The following is a 14,040-nucleotide window of genomic DNA, read 5'->3' on the forward strand; positions in this document are numbered from 1 at the left end:
CATTTCATAACTTCGTAGGTCGTAAATGGACGTGGCCCCCTGGGAACTGGAGGCCCACCTATATTAAATTGAACCCCACAATATAACCCGGTTTTATATAAAATATAAAATCGTAAATTAATCTTATTTAAATATGTCCAGTTGGCACTCGGTGGGACATTTCGGCCCATTTAGGCATTTTAGATTCATTTCTTTAGGGCTTGGGTTTTCTTTCCAGCTTCAAATTTCAGTGCCATTGACAAGAACTCGATCACCCGGTGACTTCTTTTCACTCCGCCTGCCCTACTGATTATACAGCGATTCACAGTAGTATCTAACCAAATCCAAGTTTTCCTTTCAATTCAAAATGAGGAATTTGCGATTTATATCTCCGCATTTATCAAGGTTCCGCAAAACCCTCTTTCAAAACCCTACAAGATCACTACCCAAAACCTATGTTTTCACTCGTCACTTCACTTCCACTTGTCAAGAATCTAGCCCACCTGTTCCATCGGAGAAACTCTCGGCCCTCGTCGATGAAATCTCCCAACTAACGCTTCTCGAAATCTCTGACCTAACCGAGGTCCTTCGAAACAAGTTAGATATCAAGGAGATGCCGGTAATGGCTGTAATGATGCCCGGAATGGGGTTCAGTGGCATGAAGGGCGTTTCCAAGGGAGGGGCAGGTGCCGCTTCCAAGGGAGAGGAGAAGGTGGAGAAAACGGTGTTCGATGTGAAGCTTGAAGGGTTTGATGCCGCCGCGAAGATCAAGGTCATTAAGGAAGTTAGAGGGTTTACAGATTTGGGGCTGAAGGAGGCGAAGGACTTGGTGGAGAAGGCTCCCACGCTGTTGAAGAAAGGAGTAACGAAAGAGGAGGCTGAGAAAATTATGGAGAAAATGAAAGGGGTTGGCGCCAAAGTCAGCATGGAGTGAGGAAGTGAGTCTCTGCCTGTTTTCTTTTTTTGGTTTTTCATATTCATTTCTGCCTCTGTAGCTAGTAGAATATATAATTGAGCAGGAAACATGAATATAATTTATTTTCTTCTTTTTTTTTTGGGTGCCTTTTCTGTCAAGTTAGTGATCTAGGATTATACTACATGTGGTTGATGCAATATTTTATACTTCCTAGACACAGTGATATTAATTGCGTCCTCTGTATTTGATGCGTGGACACATGGACTATTGTATAGAATTCAGCAACTGTGGAGAGGGATTCACTTAGACCTAGTGGCGACTCATATCTATCTGATTCAAGCACTTTCTTTCAGACAAGGAATAAGGATTAGAAAATTCTCATTCGTAGTAGCTTTTAAAAGAGTAGATGATGAGAAGACTCTTTGTGCTCTGTAAGTTTTCTTCAGTGATTGTTAAGACCATTATTCAGAAACAGAGAACATAAATTGTTGGATAAGTGAGGATTAGAGATTGTCAACTATTTTCATGTTGTTTATTTCACTCCTTGAGCTACATCTGCAAACTGACTATTTGCTATAATTAATGGGAAGTGTCGTAATGTTGAAGGCAGCAAAAATTGTGCAATAACAAAGTAACCATCTTTGTGTTTAGCAGAGAAAAAAGAAGTAACTATACAAAAAGCAAACAATGCTGTGTCCTGGATGGCGTGGTATCTATGGAAGGAATGACAGAATGGATGTTGGGCCCTAGTTATAAGATACTTTGTTGTCCTTCACTTGATAGATAGTTTTAGTTCACCTTGAAAATAATTTAGAAATTGTAGAAATTTGGGTTCTTGCATTCTTAGTTCATGAAAAGATTTTCTCACAGCGTCAATTGAGGTGTTTGGGAGAACCATAAAGCCAAGGAGTTGGATACTAGACATAATGTGGTGATGGAAATTGTTACTTAGATAACAATGAAAAACCTGACATGTACTACAGTTTCAAGGGGGGGAAAGATTCAGCATAAATGTGAAGGTTCATTAGTTGTTAGCATTCTCTTCAGAGGCTCTATGTTCTCCTGCTGTTTCTATTTGTTGTGCATGTTTGAAAGTCAGGAACAGTATTGTCCTAAAAGTTGGGGGAAAACATTAAGAGGGGGTCTTTGGTTATTAAATTCATTGCAAAAACAGCTCAATAGCTGGAGTCCCCGATTGAATACTCATTTGCAGAGCAAATTTGAGCTGTTACAATTAATTTTAATGTATCATTGAAATAATATTACCAACTCCATTTTTATTCTGGAATCAGGCATTATGCTATGTGTATAGTTAATTACCTTTTAATGTCTTTTTTCTTTTGTTATTTAGACTTACTGCAAGGATAAGAGATTAAAGAACCAGAAGTGGAAGGCTTCGGTGACATGTCTGGTTGAAATCAAGAGTTGCCGGCATTGTTCAATTATGCTGGATGTCCTGGCACACAATGAAGACTAATATAGATTTTTCTTTGTTATTCTTTTGACTTGAAGAAGTCATTAGTTTCCCAATTTTGCTGCCTTTAACTTCCTGATGTTTAGAATACCTGTTGTAGAATTTGATTGGGTCCCTGATGACAGATTCATGAACTGCTGAATGAATTGTATCTTGCAGCTTGTCCATTGTTTGATTTTGGTGTCAGACAAAACTTCCTGCTGGGAACAACAATAAACAATAAAGCTAATTCTTAACATGGGTTCCCATCTAACTTTGAATCTTCGATCATAGTTATTCTTATATTTGAATGAGGAAATCAGATGTACATATTCAGTGGAAATCGAATGTTTTGCTTGCTTCTCTGAATTTTTTATTATATATGTTTGGATTTTAAAGCTGAAATGGGTAATTTTTCTAATTTTCTTCAAGTGTTTTGTGAGCTCACCTTAACCTCAGTTGAGATGTATAAAGCTTGAATATTTGGTGGTTTCTTTGAAAAGATATAGTTAATACAAATGTACATTTGTAAGGGGAGGACTATGCTCCAATTTTCAATCACGGGAAACTTTCTTTTTTGGTTGAATTTTAATTTTTAAATACTAAATGATAATTAATAATATCTACAGACCTTATAGGTGAATATGATATATCAAATGGTGACTTGAAAAGCTGTTTGGATGAAACATATACCATGTTAACAATTTGAGAATTCTATCAAATATCTTTTTATATTTGGTTGTAGTTTACATTAACAATAAATGTTTGTATACATAATTTATAAGAATAAAAAGAATTGGTTATAATTTACGATAAATAAATGTTTTTATTTATAATTAATAAAATTAAAAGGATTATCAAAATTCATAATTGTGATTTAAATAAAGATTTTTTTTTTTTTTTTGGTTTATCATTAACCATTTGTTTAAACAAGTGAGCTTAGTTACTCATATTAAAAATTAATAGTAATAAAATGATCTTTTACCGAACAATATCTATTAAAATTTGTAAATTATGTTGAAGTGATTGCTATTTTTTATGTTATAAACATATGCAGAAAACTAATTATAATTTTTAGTTAGTTAATGTTTTAGTTTACTTTTTTTTTTTTTTTGAATCAAAATGTTTTAGTTTACTTGTCTTTTATTTCGTCAAATAGAAACTGTAAGAAAAATATGAAATAACACTTATGTAGTCAGTTTTAGATTACAAAAATTTATTTTGAAATAAAATAATAAATAATTACATTAACATATTTAAAAAAACCACCAAATTAATCATAGAGATTTTTGGGATTTATTTAAATTCAAAAAAGAAAAAAAAAAAAGGTATTTTTGAAAAGGAAAAAACTTACTTGGCTATAGTTTATATGAATCTAAAATATAAAATGGTAGAGAATTCACATAAAAATCATTAAACACTATATGTAAATATTAAGTTTTAGGTTTATAAGATCCAGGCTAAACCAGTATTGCCATTTATATATGTTTCCCTCTTTAGGTCCATCAACTATGTACAAGGTCCCGGGAAGATTTTGGTGTAGGACGTACTCGCAAACATTTGGTCAACGACTTGGGCTTGCTAATTAATATTCCGTCATTCCAAAGCTGCGGGAACAGCTGCGCAGCTGAAATCGCCGGCTCGCCGGACAAGAGTTTAGAATTACAAATGTCAGCGTCTATGTCACAGTCAAATTGGCAATGGGAGAACGCTATTGCAGGCGCCGTAGCAGGCTTCGCCACCGTCGCTGCTACGCATCCTCTGGATGTCGTCCGTACTAGGTTTCAAGGTCTTTTTTTTCAAAAAAATATTAAATTTTGTTCATGTTGAGTTATCCCTGCTTGTTTTGAACTTCATTTTGAATAATTGATTCAATAGTTAACGATGGCCGGGTTTCCAATCTTCCAATCTACAAGAATACTGCCCATGCTATTTCAGCCATTGCTCGCATCGAGGTACGCTTTACGCTTTAGGCCCCAGCTTCTGCTTCTGAAATTAATTATTCTCTTTTTTCCTTTCCACTTTTCACTTATATATGATCTTTCGACGAGTTAATTCTCCGCAAGTTAAACTGCTAAAAAAATTAATCACACTGTAAGCTGCTGAGAAGAGAAGGGAAATGCTTGATGTGCTAACTGATGATCAACCTGATTACCTTCTTTACGCACATAACAAAAAAAGAAAGACTGGAACTAACCTCACTTCAACCCAATATCATCTAACACGATATACCTCTGATGAATGAGTTGTAGAAAATGTTTAGGTATGTATAGAATTTGATTATTTTAACCGTATCATGCTTCCAAAGGAGAGAGAGTGAAGGAGAATGGTATCTCTCTCTCTCCCTCTCTCTTTAATTGTTTTTTTTTTTTTTTTTTTTTATTATAAATTTGCCATAAGCATCTAACCAAAACCTTTTTATGAAACTACTATCTACTAGGAATTAGGAGGACCGACTTAGAAAGATAAGTAAAAATTGGTTTTCAATACCTTATATCTTCAATAAAAAAATTATAATTAAAAGAGAAAATAACCAGAAAATTATAAGTAATAGAATCTCAATTTGTAACCTTTAACTTTTTCGCTTTAGACAATGCTGTGCTTATATTTTTGTGAGCCTATTGTCTATCACTCTACAATACATTTTTATAGAACAGTTATGAGAGAAGACTAACATTTGTAAATCATTAATAGGGAAAGGTAGGGCATGTTAAATAATCTTATTATCAAGAGAAATCATACAATTAGGATGAAACATCATCATTTAATATAATGAAGTGAAGGGTGACTTTTGACTAATGACATGATTTTATTGAAAGTGAAATGTCTATATTTCCCACAGTAACTTGTCATCCTGTTTATGTTACTTTTAAAGAGCCCTTCATCTTTCATTAAGGAGGACAAATTTATGGCTTGCAATTGAGGAATCAAACATATGACAGTAAATAGAGAAGCTCTTGTAGTAGAATGAACCACAAATGTATCCGATGGGCAATTGCTGCTGGGTTATATATATGGATTATCTAATTATACATATGAGATAAAATACTAGTGCAGATAAACTTGAAGCTGCTTTGGATATAAACAATGAGAACGAAAATTATGTACATTAGGACAACATACATATATAAAGGCTAGTAATTGGCAAATGGGTGCATTCCCCTCATTGTCAATTGAGGTATCATACCAAGGGCAAGTTTCTCACTCACGAGGTTGAAATGTAATGCTAAACCATCTCCGTGTTAAAATTAAAAGGTTTGGCTAAATTTGAAAAACACGTAATGTCAGGATATTGTGGCCATTAAACCAATATGCAATGAAGTTGTTGTTGATAATCTGAGAAGTCTGGATACAACTTATATATAAGTGTAGATTTTTCAATATTTTTCTTGCTTGTGTGAAATTTAGGCAATGAGTTTTTGATCAGTTACTTATGATCATTGTGTTTACCTCTGGGCTTTCTAGATGTTGGAAAACCATGTTGGACCCTTAAGGAGACTGCTAAACTTATATATGTTATTCTCATTCTTTCTACAAGTGAAATGAGGGCTAAGGTATTGAGAAGATCAAATAAGACTCGGAGCATTTTCAATATTTAGCAAAGAAGGTAGAGAATTTAAACTCTAGGTCAAGAAAATGGCATTTTGCAGTGAAGCTTCTCGGGGAGCTATAGGTTGAGTTTCACTCATTGATGGACATGCTTTCTGTTTTGTGCTGGAGGAAACTGCCGCACTATCTTATTCCAGTTATTGATGTAAAAGCAAAGATTTTCTTTTGCATGGAAACTTCTTGTTGCACTCCTTGTGTGAACAAATGTCCTAAAACAGCCATCTTGTCCTTTGTTGCAGGGTTTGAAAGGGCTTTATGCTGGCTTCTTTCCGTCAGTTCTTGGCTCAACAGTTTCATGGGGTTTATATTTTTTCTTGTAAGTGTCTATGCTTTTCATGTATTGTTTGCCCTCAGTTCTACTAAAATCATGTGTCTTGTCTGGTTTAAACTTTAAAATGCTTTCTCAGAGTGCTATGAGGTATACATATTGACTTTGGGAAGCTTGGGGGATTATGTATATTAAGCTTACCGGGGGTAAAATCTTTTCTACCAGAATTTTTGTCTTCTTCTTTTCGAAGAATAAAATTTTACAAATATTACGTAGATCAAGTGCCTGTTGATGATGTGTTATTTTACTCATCTTCTTTACAACTTACAAGACATCAATGGTAAATCTTCCATCAGAAGAGACATTTTTCCACCTGCCTTCCAGCTCTTTTGCTTATAGTTGGAACAGCAAGTTAGGACTTCCATTCTGTTGCCAAAGAATTGCACAGGGTGGTATCTTTTTTCCCTTTCCATAAGTCTGGTTCTTGATTGAGGGCCAGTATTCTTTAAATTGATGACCAACCTGCTTGTGACTCCTCACCATTCATCAATTCATAATTTAGTGTTCTTGATTGTGTTCATGTAAGCATCGTGCTGTACTATACACGGGTTAGTGGGTCAACTGTAGCAATTGAGTTCGCTCCAGTGACATCTTTTTACATGGAAGCAGGAGTTTATTGTCATATTGATTTTTTAACTTATAGGTGTTTGTTTTATTTTTATTTTTATTTTTATTTTCTATTTGTAGCTATGGCAGAGCCAAAGAAAGGTATTCTAAGGATAGGGATAAGCAGTTGAGCCCTGGTCTACACCTTGCATCTGCTGCAGAAGCTGGAGCTTTAGTGAGTATATAAATTCTCAATGTTTTAACTTAGGAGAAAATAGAGGGAGTTTTTCCTCCATGTCAACATCAAAATATATAACAAGGGGTTTTAAAGAAAATTAGGGTTTGGAGATATTCAGGGGATAAGAGAAGAAAAAGAGAAACTGTTTTAGGATTGACATAGAGTTAACAGGAAATACAGAACATGCATATCTTGATGTCTAAATGAATTTAGATGGCACATTGGAACAAATGTTCTGATAATATCATTGTAAGCATTAGTACTTCTCATGGATAAGTGTATTATTATCTGGGAGTTGATTTGCAAAGATGTTCTCCTTGCTGGAACAGCATTGATTGATTTCAGTTTCTGCTTGTAGAGGCTACCTTTTTCAGTTCTTCATCAAACAAAAGTGTTAACCTATTACTGTTTTCTATGTTTTATCTTTTTCTCAGGTTTGCTTGTGTACGAATCCTATTTGGCTTGTAAAGACAAGGTTGCAGCTTCAGACTCCTTTGCACCAAACTCAAGCTTATTCTGGGCTTTATGGTCTGCACTGCATCTTACACTAACTTGCTATTAATGTGCTCTCTGAGATATCCTTTTCCTAGTGAGTCATGTGAACTTGACTCCAAGCATTTGTAGTTAATTAAATTTATTTATTTACTTATATCATGCTCCAAACTCTAATCATCATGTTGATTCTTTGATTTTAAACGTTAGCCCCCTTTTTCTAAGATTGACTTTGGGTTTGCAAGAGTGATCGATCCTATGCTTCTTTTTTTCCCACTAGATCTGCTTGTCAGCCATTTAGATGATGTTAGTCCCTTTGACATAATCGACTACACAAAATATGAGTAATCTCACATATTTTGGATGAAGATTTCTCCTTCACACCTTTACTTCTGTATATTTCTTGGACTAGTGATTGGGATAAACTATGATTACTTATGTGTATTTGTTGGACTATTGATTGAGATAAGAATCCTAGTTTATTAATATAAACTTCTATCAATCATTGACTAACTGTTTTCTTTTGACACAAACTTTTGTTACTAATGCTTATATTTATGCTCCTCAATTGTCGTTTATAATTCAAGCAATTTTCGTTTGTCTAATCAAATTCCAGATGCCTTGAAAACCATAATGAAAGATGAAGGATGGAGTGCACTTTACAAAGGGATTGTTCCTGGTCTTTTCCTGGTTAGTTCTTGATTTTTATGTACTTTTTCTTCTCAATATTCCCTTTGTTTTCTTGAAAAAACTATTTGTTTACAATAGATACAGCTTGGCAAGTTTGCTTATGTGAATAGGCAATTTTCTTTTATTTATGGGATGAGTGCAGATGCTTCTTGGTTATTATGCTTTGTGTTAAAATCTTCTTACCAGTCCTAATTATGCTTATTGTTGGACAATAGCTATGGCTTTATTCCCGTTACTTGCTGTAAAGTCTATCATCCTTGTGATTTGTCTTGCTGTTCTGGATGTTTTTTAAAGATAACCTGTGAGGAAACTTGTAGTTACTTACCCAAAAGAAGACTGGAAACCTTTTTGGAGATTTTTATTAATCTAGCATGTTAATACAACTTGCTGAAAAACACACACACACAGGAGGAAAGAGAGGGCTGTAGTGTGTGTTTCATAGTCCCAGCCATACAAGGATATGCGTGATTGAGAGTCCAGATGAGATAATATCTGCATCAGCCATCTTGTACTTGTTCATTTTCATGAGTTGTTGTTTATGTTGCTTCAGCAGGTTTCTCACGGGGCTATTCAGTTCACAGCATATGAGGAACTTCGAAAAGTTATTGTTGATTATAAGTCTAAAGGAAGCAGGAGGAATTATAAAACTTCAGATGCTGATCCACTGGTATGTATTCCAATTTATGTTCATTTGAATTTTGGAAGTACTTCATAGTTGATATCAAAGTGCTGTATAATCACCACATGCTTTTTCTGAAGGCTTCTTGTTGTCTTTTTTGGGAAATTTCCAATTAAAGGCTAGGTATTCCTACTACATCTGTGGAAATTTTTTTCAACAGTTGATGAAGAGAAAACCCTTATGCAATGACATCATATTGGTATTAGTGTGTGTTTGCTTTGGGCATCCAAGAGTGGGGATGGCATCATGTAATATACCCGTGAAAATCACCATATCTAATATGAACTTGTCCCCATTCCCGATTAAAATTGACCTTAGATTATCGAAACCTATCACAAATCTAATTATTATTATCCAAAAAAAGTCCAAATTAAATTAATTTTATAAATTTTAATTATAATTCACATAAAATTATATTTTAAAAAGATAATTTATCCTAAAAATTTTAATAATTTCACAAAATGTTCAAATTCTATTATATCATAAATATAATTATGATAATTTATATAATTAATTAATTATTTGGATAAACAAGTTTAGGTAACAAATACCCAACACATAAAATCCAACATGATATTATTTCCAGTTTTCCTAAACCAGGATCTATCCCAAACCTGATTAGGTACTAAGCAAACCATCTTAATTGGGTTCGGTTAGACACGGTACCTGAAAAAACCCAATTCATTGCATTCCCTATCCAAGAGTGTAAATGTGTACACATATTGGTAAGCACATGAATCCATTAGACATGCTTGTCATGCTCTTTAGTTGAAATACCAGAGGAAACGGGATCTGGTATAAGGTTAAATCTCTAATATCTGTGGTTGTCTTATATGATATGTGGAAAATTCTTAAAATGGACAATACTCAAATAAGACTTTTGTTTATTGAGATCTTCATTTTAATGTGATACTTTTTGGCAAACTGACGTTCCAGCACCACAAATAAGAGAACAAGAAAAGAGCCTTGATTGGTTGTCACTTTGCACTTTGTATTATATATATTGTTTTTTCCCTATCAGGCTTTGGTTAACTGGCAAAAGTTGCTTTAAAAAAAAAAGCTTCTTCATTTTTCCCCTTCTTTTTTTTTTTTTTGGTGTAAAATGCAACGGTGAAATGAAAAAAAAAGCAATTATTGCAAGTTACTGAGTGAACTTAATTTGTTTAAAATCAACCTATGATATGATCATGTGAAAGCTTTGTTGGCATTGCCTATATGGTATAGTTAGTTAAGCAAAGGGAGACAGAATCTTGTGACTGAAATCATCAATTATGATGGGGTTGCTTATAATGGTTGCTTTCCTGTCATTATGCATTTATCTAAACTTAGGGCTTCCCTTTGGACTTCAGCTCTGAATCCTCTGATTCCTTTATTTGAGTAACATGTTATTATCTTTATTTGCTGTTTGTAACTTTTGGCATTTAACTAACATTTTGTGCCCAGAATTCAGTTGATTATGCTGTGCTTGGGGGTTCTTCTAAACTTGCTGCCATTATTTTGACGTACCCATTTCAGGTAGGCAACCTTTTTGTGGTATAATGTTAGGCAAATATTGGCTGTTAATCTTTTAGTTTAGTACAGATTCTGATCAGTTGGTTGATTCGTCTACTTCTTTCAGGTTATTCGTGCTCGGTTGCAGGTAAAGCTCCGCTAAATCCCTCTCTCTCCCTATCTGTTTATCTGTCTCTCTCTGCGGGTAATACTAAATATTAAATAAGCTACATGGGAGGAGGAAACTGTCATCTTCTAGTCACCCTCCCCATCCTACACTGCAGGATTAGAACCTGAAACCTTTTGATGGAGGCCTGAAGCCTTTACCACCATTTGACAAAAATTCTGTGCTCTTTTTAAGTGTGATTTCAAAATAATATACTCGTCTCAAATGGCAGAATAAGCTATTAACAAAGCTTACAGGCAAGGAGACTAACTATATTATCCTTCATATTGGTGAACCCATTTTGTTTTTGGAGGACTAACATTGTTGTCCTTAGAATTATAATGCAATTTCAAATTATATTGCTTATTAATTCCTGGAATTTGGGATTTTTTCCCCACTTCTGCAGCAACGACCTAGCACTGATGGAGTTCCAAAATATATGGATAGCTGGCATGTCGTGAAGGAAACTGCAAGGTGAGAATAACCTATTTCTGGCCGTTGACAGACATATGCTTTATCCCATTAACCTATTGTGGGTTTCAACTTGTGACCTCCCCTTGATACTCTGGAAGAGTTGTCATTGAGGCAAAAGGTCCTTGGTGCTTGGTTGGAATAAATTCAGCTCTAAATATGGTCTACATTTGTTAGGAACAAGAAAAATTAATGTGGCTTGTTTACATGCTCTCATGCTTGATGGCATATGGTCTCTCTTAATGAATAACAAAGTAATTATGTTGGCTCAGATTTTTTGTAAATGAAAAAAGAGTAGGATAAGTTTTTAGAAGGAAAGGAAGGGCATCTAAGCAGTCATATTCAGTTAGTTACACTTTTGGTTTTCCCTAGTTTCAGCTGATAGTTTCCATTGTTTGTTACAGTTTGTTTTATAACAAGCTATGATATAATAGAGAAATGTTTGAGGGAATTCATTCATGTACAACAAACTTTCTATTTCTCCTGTAAATCTTCTTTTTCTGTTCTTGCTTCGTTCTGATTCTATTCCTCAATCATTCTCTTTCTTTGGGAGTTGGGACTGAATCTCAGTCCTAACATTGGATCAAATCAAACTGTAAAATGGCTCAAGTATTGGAGCACTTAGGACCATTCCCATTCAAACTATTGAAGTTGGCCTAAGTACTGAGGCGCCTAGGACCATTCCAATCCAGTGTATTGAAGTTGGATTAATTTTCTAATGAATGATAAAATATTTGAAAATGCTATCAGTCTATTGTGCCATGTTGCTAATGACAAACTTGCTTTTATTGGAGATTCCGTTGTTAATTTGATTATAAATGCCTTCTTTACTTCTATCTGCTTCCAGGTTTATATTGTTTTCTGTTGGTGCTTTCAGGTTTGAGGGCTTTGGAGGTTTTTACAGGGGCATCACACCAAACTTTCTTAAAAATGTTCCTGCCGCTTCAATAACATTTGTTGTGTACGAGAATGTCTTGAAATTGCTGAAATTGACAAGAAGGAATGACTAGCTTTATTTAATTCAAAATTTTGTTTACATTCTTTTTGTAGCTAGCTAAGTACTAGTAAAGTGGGTTTGAAAAAGATTGAGTACATTGGTTGTGGGTTTCCATTGCAAATAGAGGGAAAATGATATTGTCATTATTTTTTGGAAATAATGGAGGTTTCGCAAGCTGTATCTTTCTTGATATCACCTTGCCATTGGGAAAGACATTATTGATGTGAGAAATAAAGTGGGAAGTAGGTAAGTGGTAAACAGTGTGTTACAATTATTCTGAGGTGTCATACACCACTTAAATGCCAACGGGCCTCAGTCCTTTCAAAGAAAATAGAGTTTCCAGGAAGCTCCATAATGATGACTTCGCAAGTTTGCTTCATGCCATGTATTGCATTATTGTATGTTTGTTCAATTGGTGCACGGCAAGACAATCCAATTTGTGCATACGCCATCTAAATTCTAAGGGGCCTCAATCCACCAAGCTAGATCTTCAAGGAAGCTCAATAGTCGTGACTTCTTAAGACATCATGTCAGGTATTGCACTAATATTTGTTTGTTCAATAGATGAAAACACAGACATGGCTGGATGCTTTTAATAATATCTTTCTCTGCCTGTGTCTCTCGCAGATGCTAAAGAACACATCATACACGTTTTACAATTTTTTTTTCATTTTGAGAACATGATCGATGCAGCATAGATTTGTTTAATTAGTCTTATATCTGAAACCTTTTTACTTGGTACTTACAGGTTGAGCATAAATATTCTATGTGTACAATGAGAGGAAGAAAGATAACAGAAAGGGACAACTCCAGAGCACAATTTCTTTCTTTCAGGAATCTACAGAATCTCCATTGTTATGAATGTCCTTCCTGACTAACATTATACTGAACGCCGAGACCTATAAAATCCATAACAAATGTAGAAAGTGAGATTCTTTTAACTTCTAATACATGTTCACTCAGTCATAGTTTTTAATTTGTGCCCCCTTAAAAAGAAAAAAAGAATGCATGTTTTCTGTAGGACTGCACATTTACATGCATGAAGGCATCTGTGTGCGCATGCATACATGCATACTTGTGTACCGGGTGTAACTTACAATTGTGCGGACGTATGTACTTGTGGATAATTATTAGAAAATTATAGACAAAACTTAATGAAAAGACCAATCAGTTTGCTTACAAATTGCTAAAATGTCCGTAGTAGATTTGACTGAAGATGCTTATCTGAATTCCGGAAAATCCTTAGTTTGAAGCCTGCATCCAAACTCAAATGACATTCCAACAATCTTTAGTTCTTTTAAGGTTGTAACATGCTTTATCCTTCTGGGATGTTTTGTAATTTCTCACAGTGATATATCACTAAATGCTTGAGCTTTGGCGTTGGCGTTTCTTCCACTATCCCTTTTTTTACTAAAGGTGAAGCTGCAGAATCTGCAATTGAGGGAAACCTTTCAAGAAGAATGTCATTTCCTTCCAGGTGTAGGACTCATTACCTAAAACAAACATTTTTGCAAGCTTTCCAGCTTACTATCTGAACCTTTGTGAAGGTGGGAGTTGTAAGTAGTTTAGGTGAGAATCCATATAGATGAGGCCGCTTCTCCCTCATTCCCATGGAAACACAGCTTTATGAGACGGTCACAGTGAGGAAATCGCACTTGTGTCGGAAAAGCTTCTTCTCCAATTGAATCAGTACTGCAGTAAAGACAACGAGTTGAACTTGTGCATTACTTCTGTGACTGAAATGACTGAATTCACTTTTCCTCTGGTTAGTCCATCAATCCCAACTGTCAAAGTTTAATCACATTGGTTAAACCATGTTCTATCCAGCTTCCAGCCTCCATAGGAGGTAGGTTGCTAGGATCTTGGGTGGTTAGGGTATACTTCCCTAGACGTCCACTATCCGTGAGAATCAAATGGAGTCTAGAGAAGCAGTTGTCTCAAATGCACCATTTTCCAGATCATATTCGATATTCTGTTTAGAAAAC

At 34.8% G+C, this 14,040-nt stretch overlaps 2 protein-coding genes across 6 annotated transcripts; both read left to right on the top strand.

Annotated features, from left to right (window-relative positions):
- The first annotated feature begins 152 nt into the window (after positions 1 to 152).
- On the top strand, positions 153 to 2,619 carry LOC110616883 (50S ribosomal protein L7/L12). 2 transcript variants are annotated; one of them, XM_021759405.2, is made up of 2 exons: positions 153 to 917; positions 1,171 to 2,237. In XM_021759405.2, exon 1 carries the CDS (start codon positions 347 to 349, stop codon positions 911 to 913), a length of 567 nt encoding a protein of 188 aa, XP_021615097.1. In that variant the 5' UTR covers positions 153 to 346; the 3' UTR covers positions 914 to 917; positions 1,171 to 2,237. The 2 variants fall into 2 exon arrangements, with proteins under 2 accessions (XP_021615097.1, XP_021615090.1); XM_021759398.2 differs by lacking the exon at positions 1,171 to 2,237 and adding an exon at positions 2,247 to 2,619 and having other exon boundaries at positions 163 to 917.
- Positions 2,620 to 3,760: 1,141 nt separating this feature from the next.
- Positions 3,761 to 13,220, top strand: LOC110613088 (folate transporter 1, chloroplastic). 4 transcript variants are annotated; one of them, XM_043958493.1, is made up of 14 exons: positions 4,076 to 4,137; positions 4,227 to 4,303; positions 5,814 to 5,902; positions 5,999 to 6,102; positions 6,197 to 6,273; positions 6,973 to 7,066; positions 7,504 to 7,597; positions 8,178 to 8,251; positions 8,802 to 8,918; positions 10,374 to 10,445; positions 10,549 to 10,569; positions 10,994 to 11,061; positions 11,936 to 12,589; positions 12,804 to 13,220. In XM_043958493.1, the coding sequence occupies exons 4-13, from the start codon at positions 6,040 to 6,042 to the stop codon at positions 12,066 to 12,068; spliced, it is 813 nt and encodes a 270-aa protein (XP_043814428.1). In that variant the 5' UTR covers positions 4,076 to 4,137; positions 4,227 to 4,303; positions 5,814 to 5,902; positions 5,999 to 6,039; the 3' UTR covers positions 12,069 to 12,589; positions 12,804 to 13,220. The 4 variants fall into 4 exon arrangements, with proteins under 4 accessions (XP_021609721.1, XP_021609727.1, XP_043814428.1 ...); XM_021754029.2 differs by lacking the exons at positions 5,814 to 5,902; positions 5,999 to 6,102 and having other exon boundaries at positions 3,761 to 4,137; XM_021754035.2 differs by lacking the exons at positions 5,814 to 5,902; positions 5,999 to 6,102 and having other exon boundaries at positions 3,761 to 4,137; positions 8,805 to 8,918.
- The last annotated feature ends 820 nt before the right edge of the window (positions 13,221 to 14,040 follow it).

The sequence above is a fragment of the Manihot esculenta genome, chromosome 1, assembly GCF_001659605.2.
Source record: "Manihot esculenta cultivar AM560-2 chromosome 1, M.esculenta_v8, whole genome shotgun sequence".
In the NCBI taxonomy this organism is placed as follows: Eukaryota; Viridiplantae; Streptophyta; class Magnoliopsida; order Malpighiales; family Euphorbiaceae; genus Manihot; species Manihot esculenta.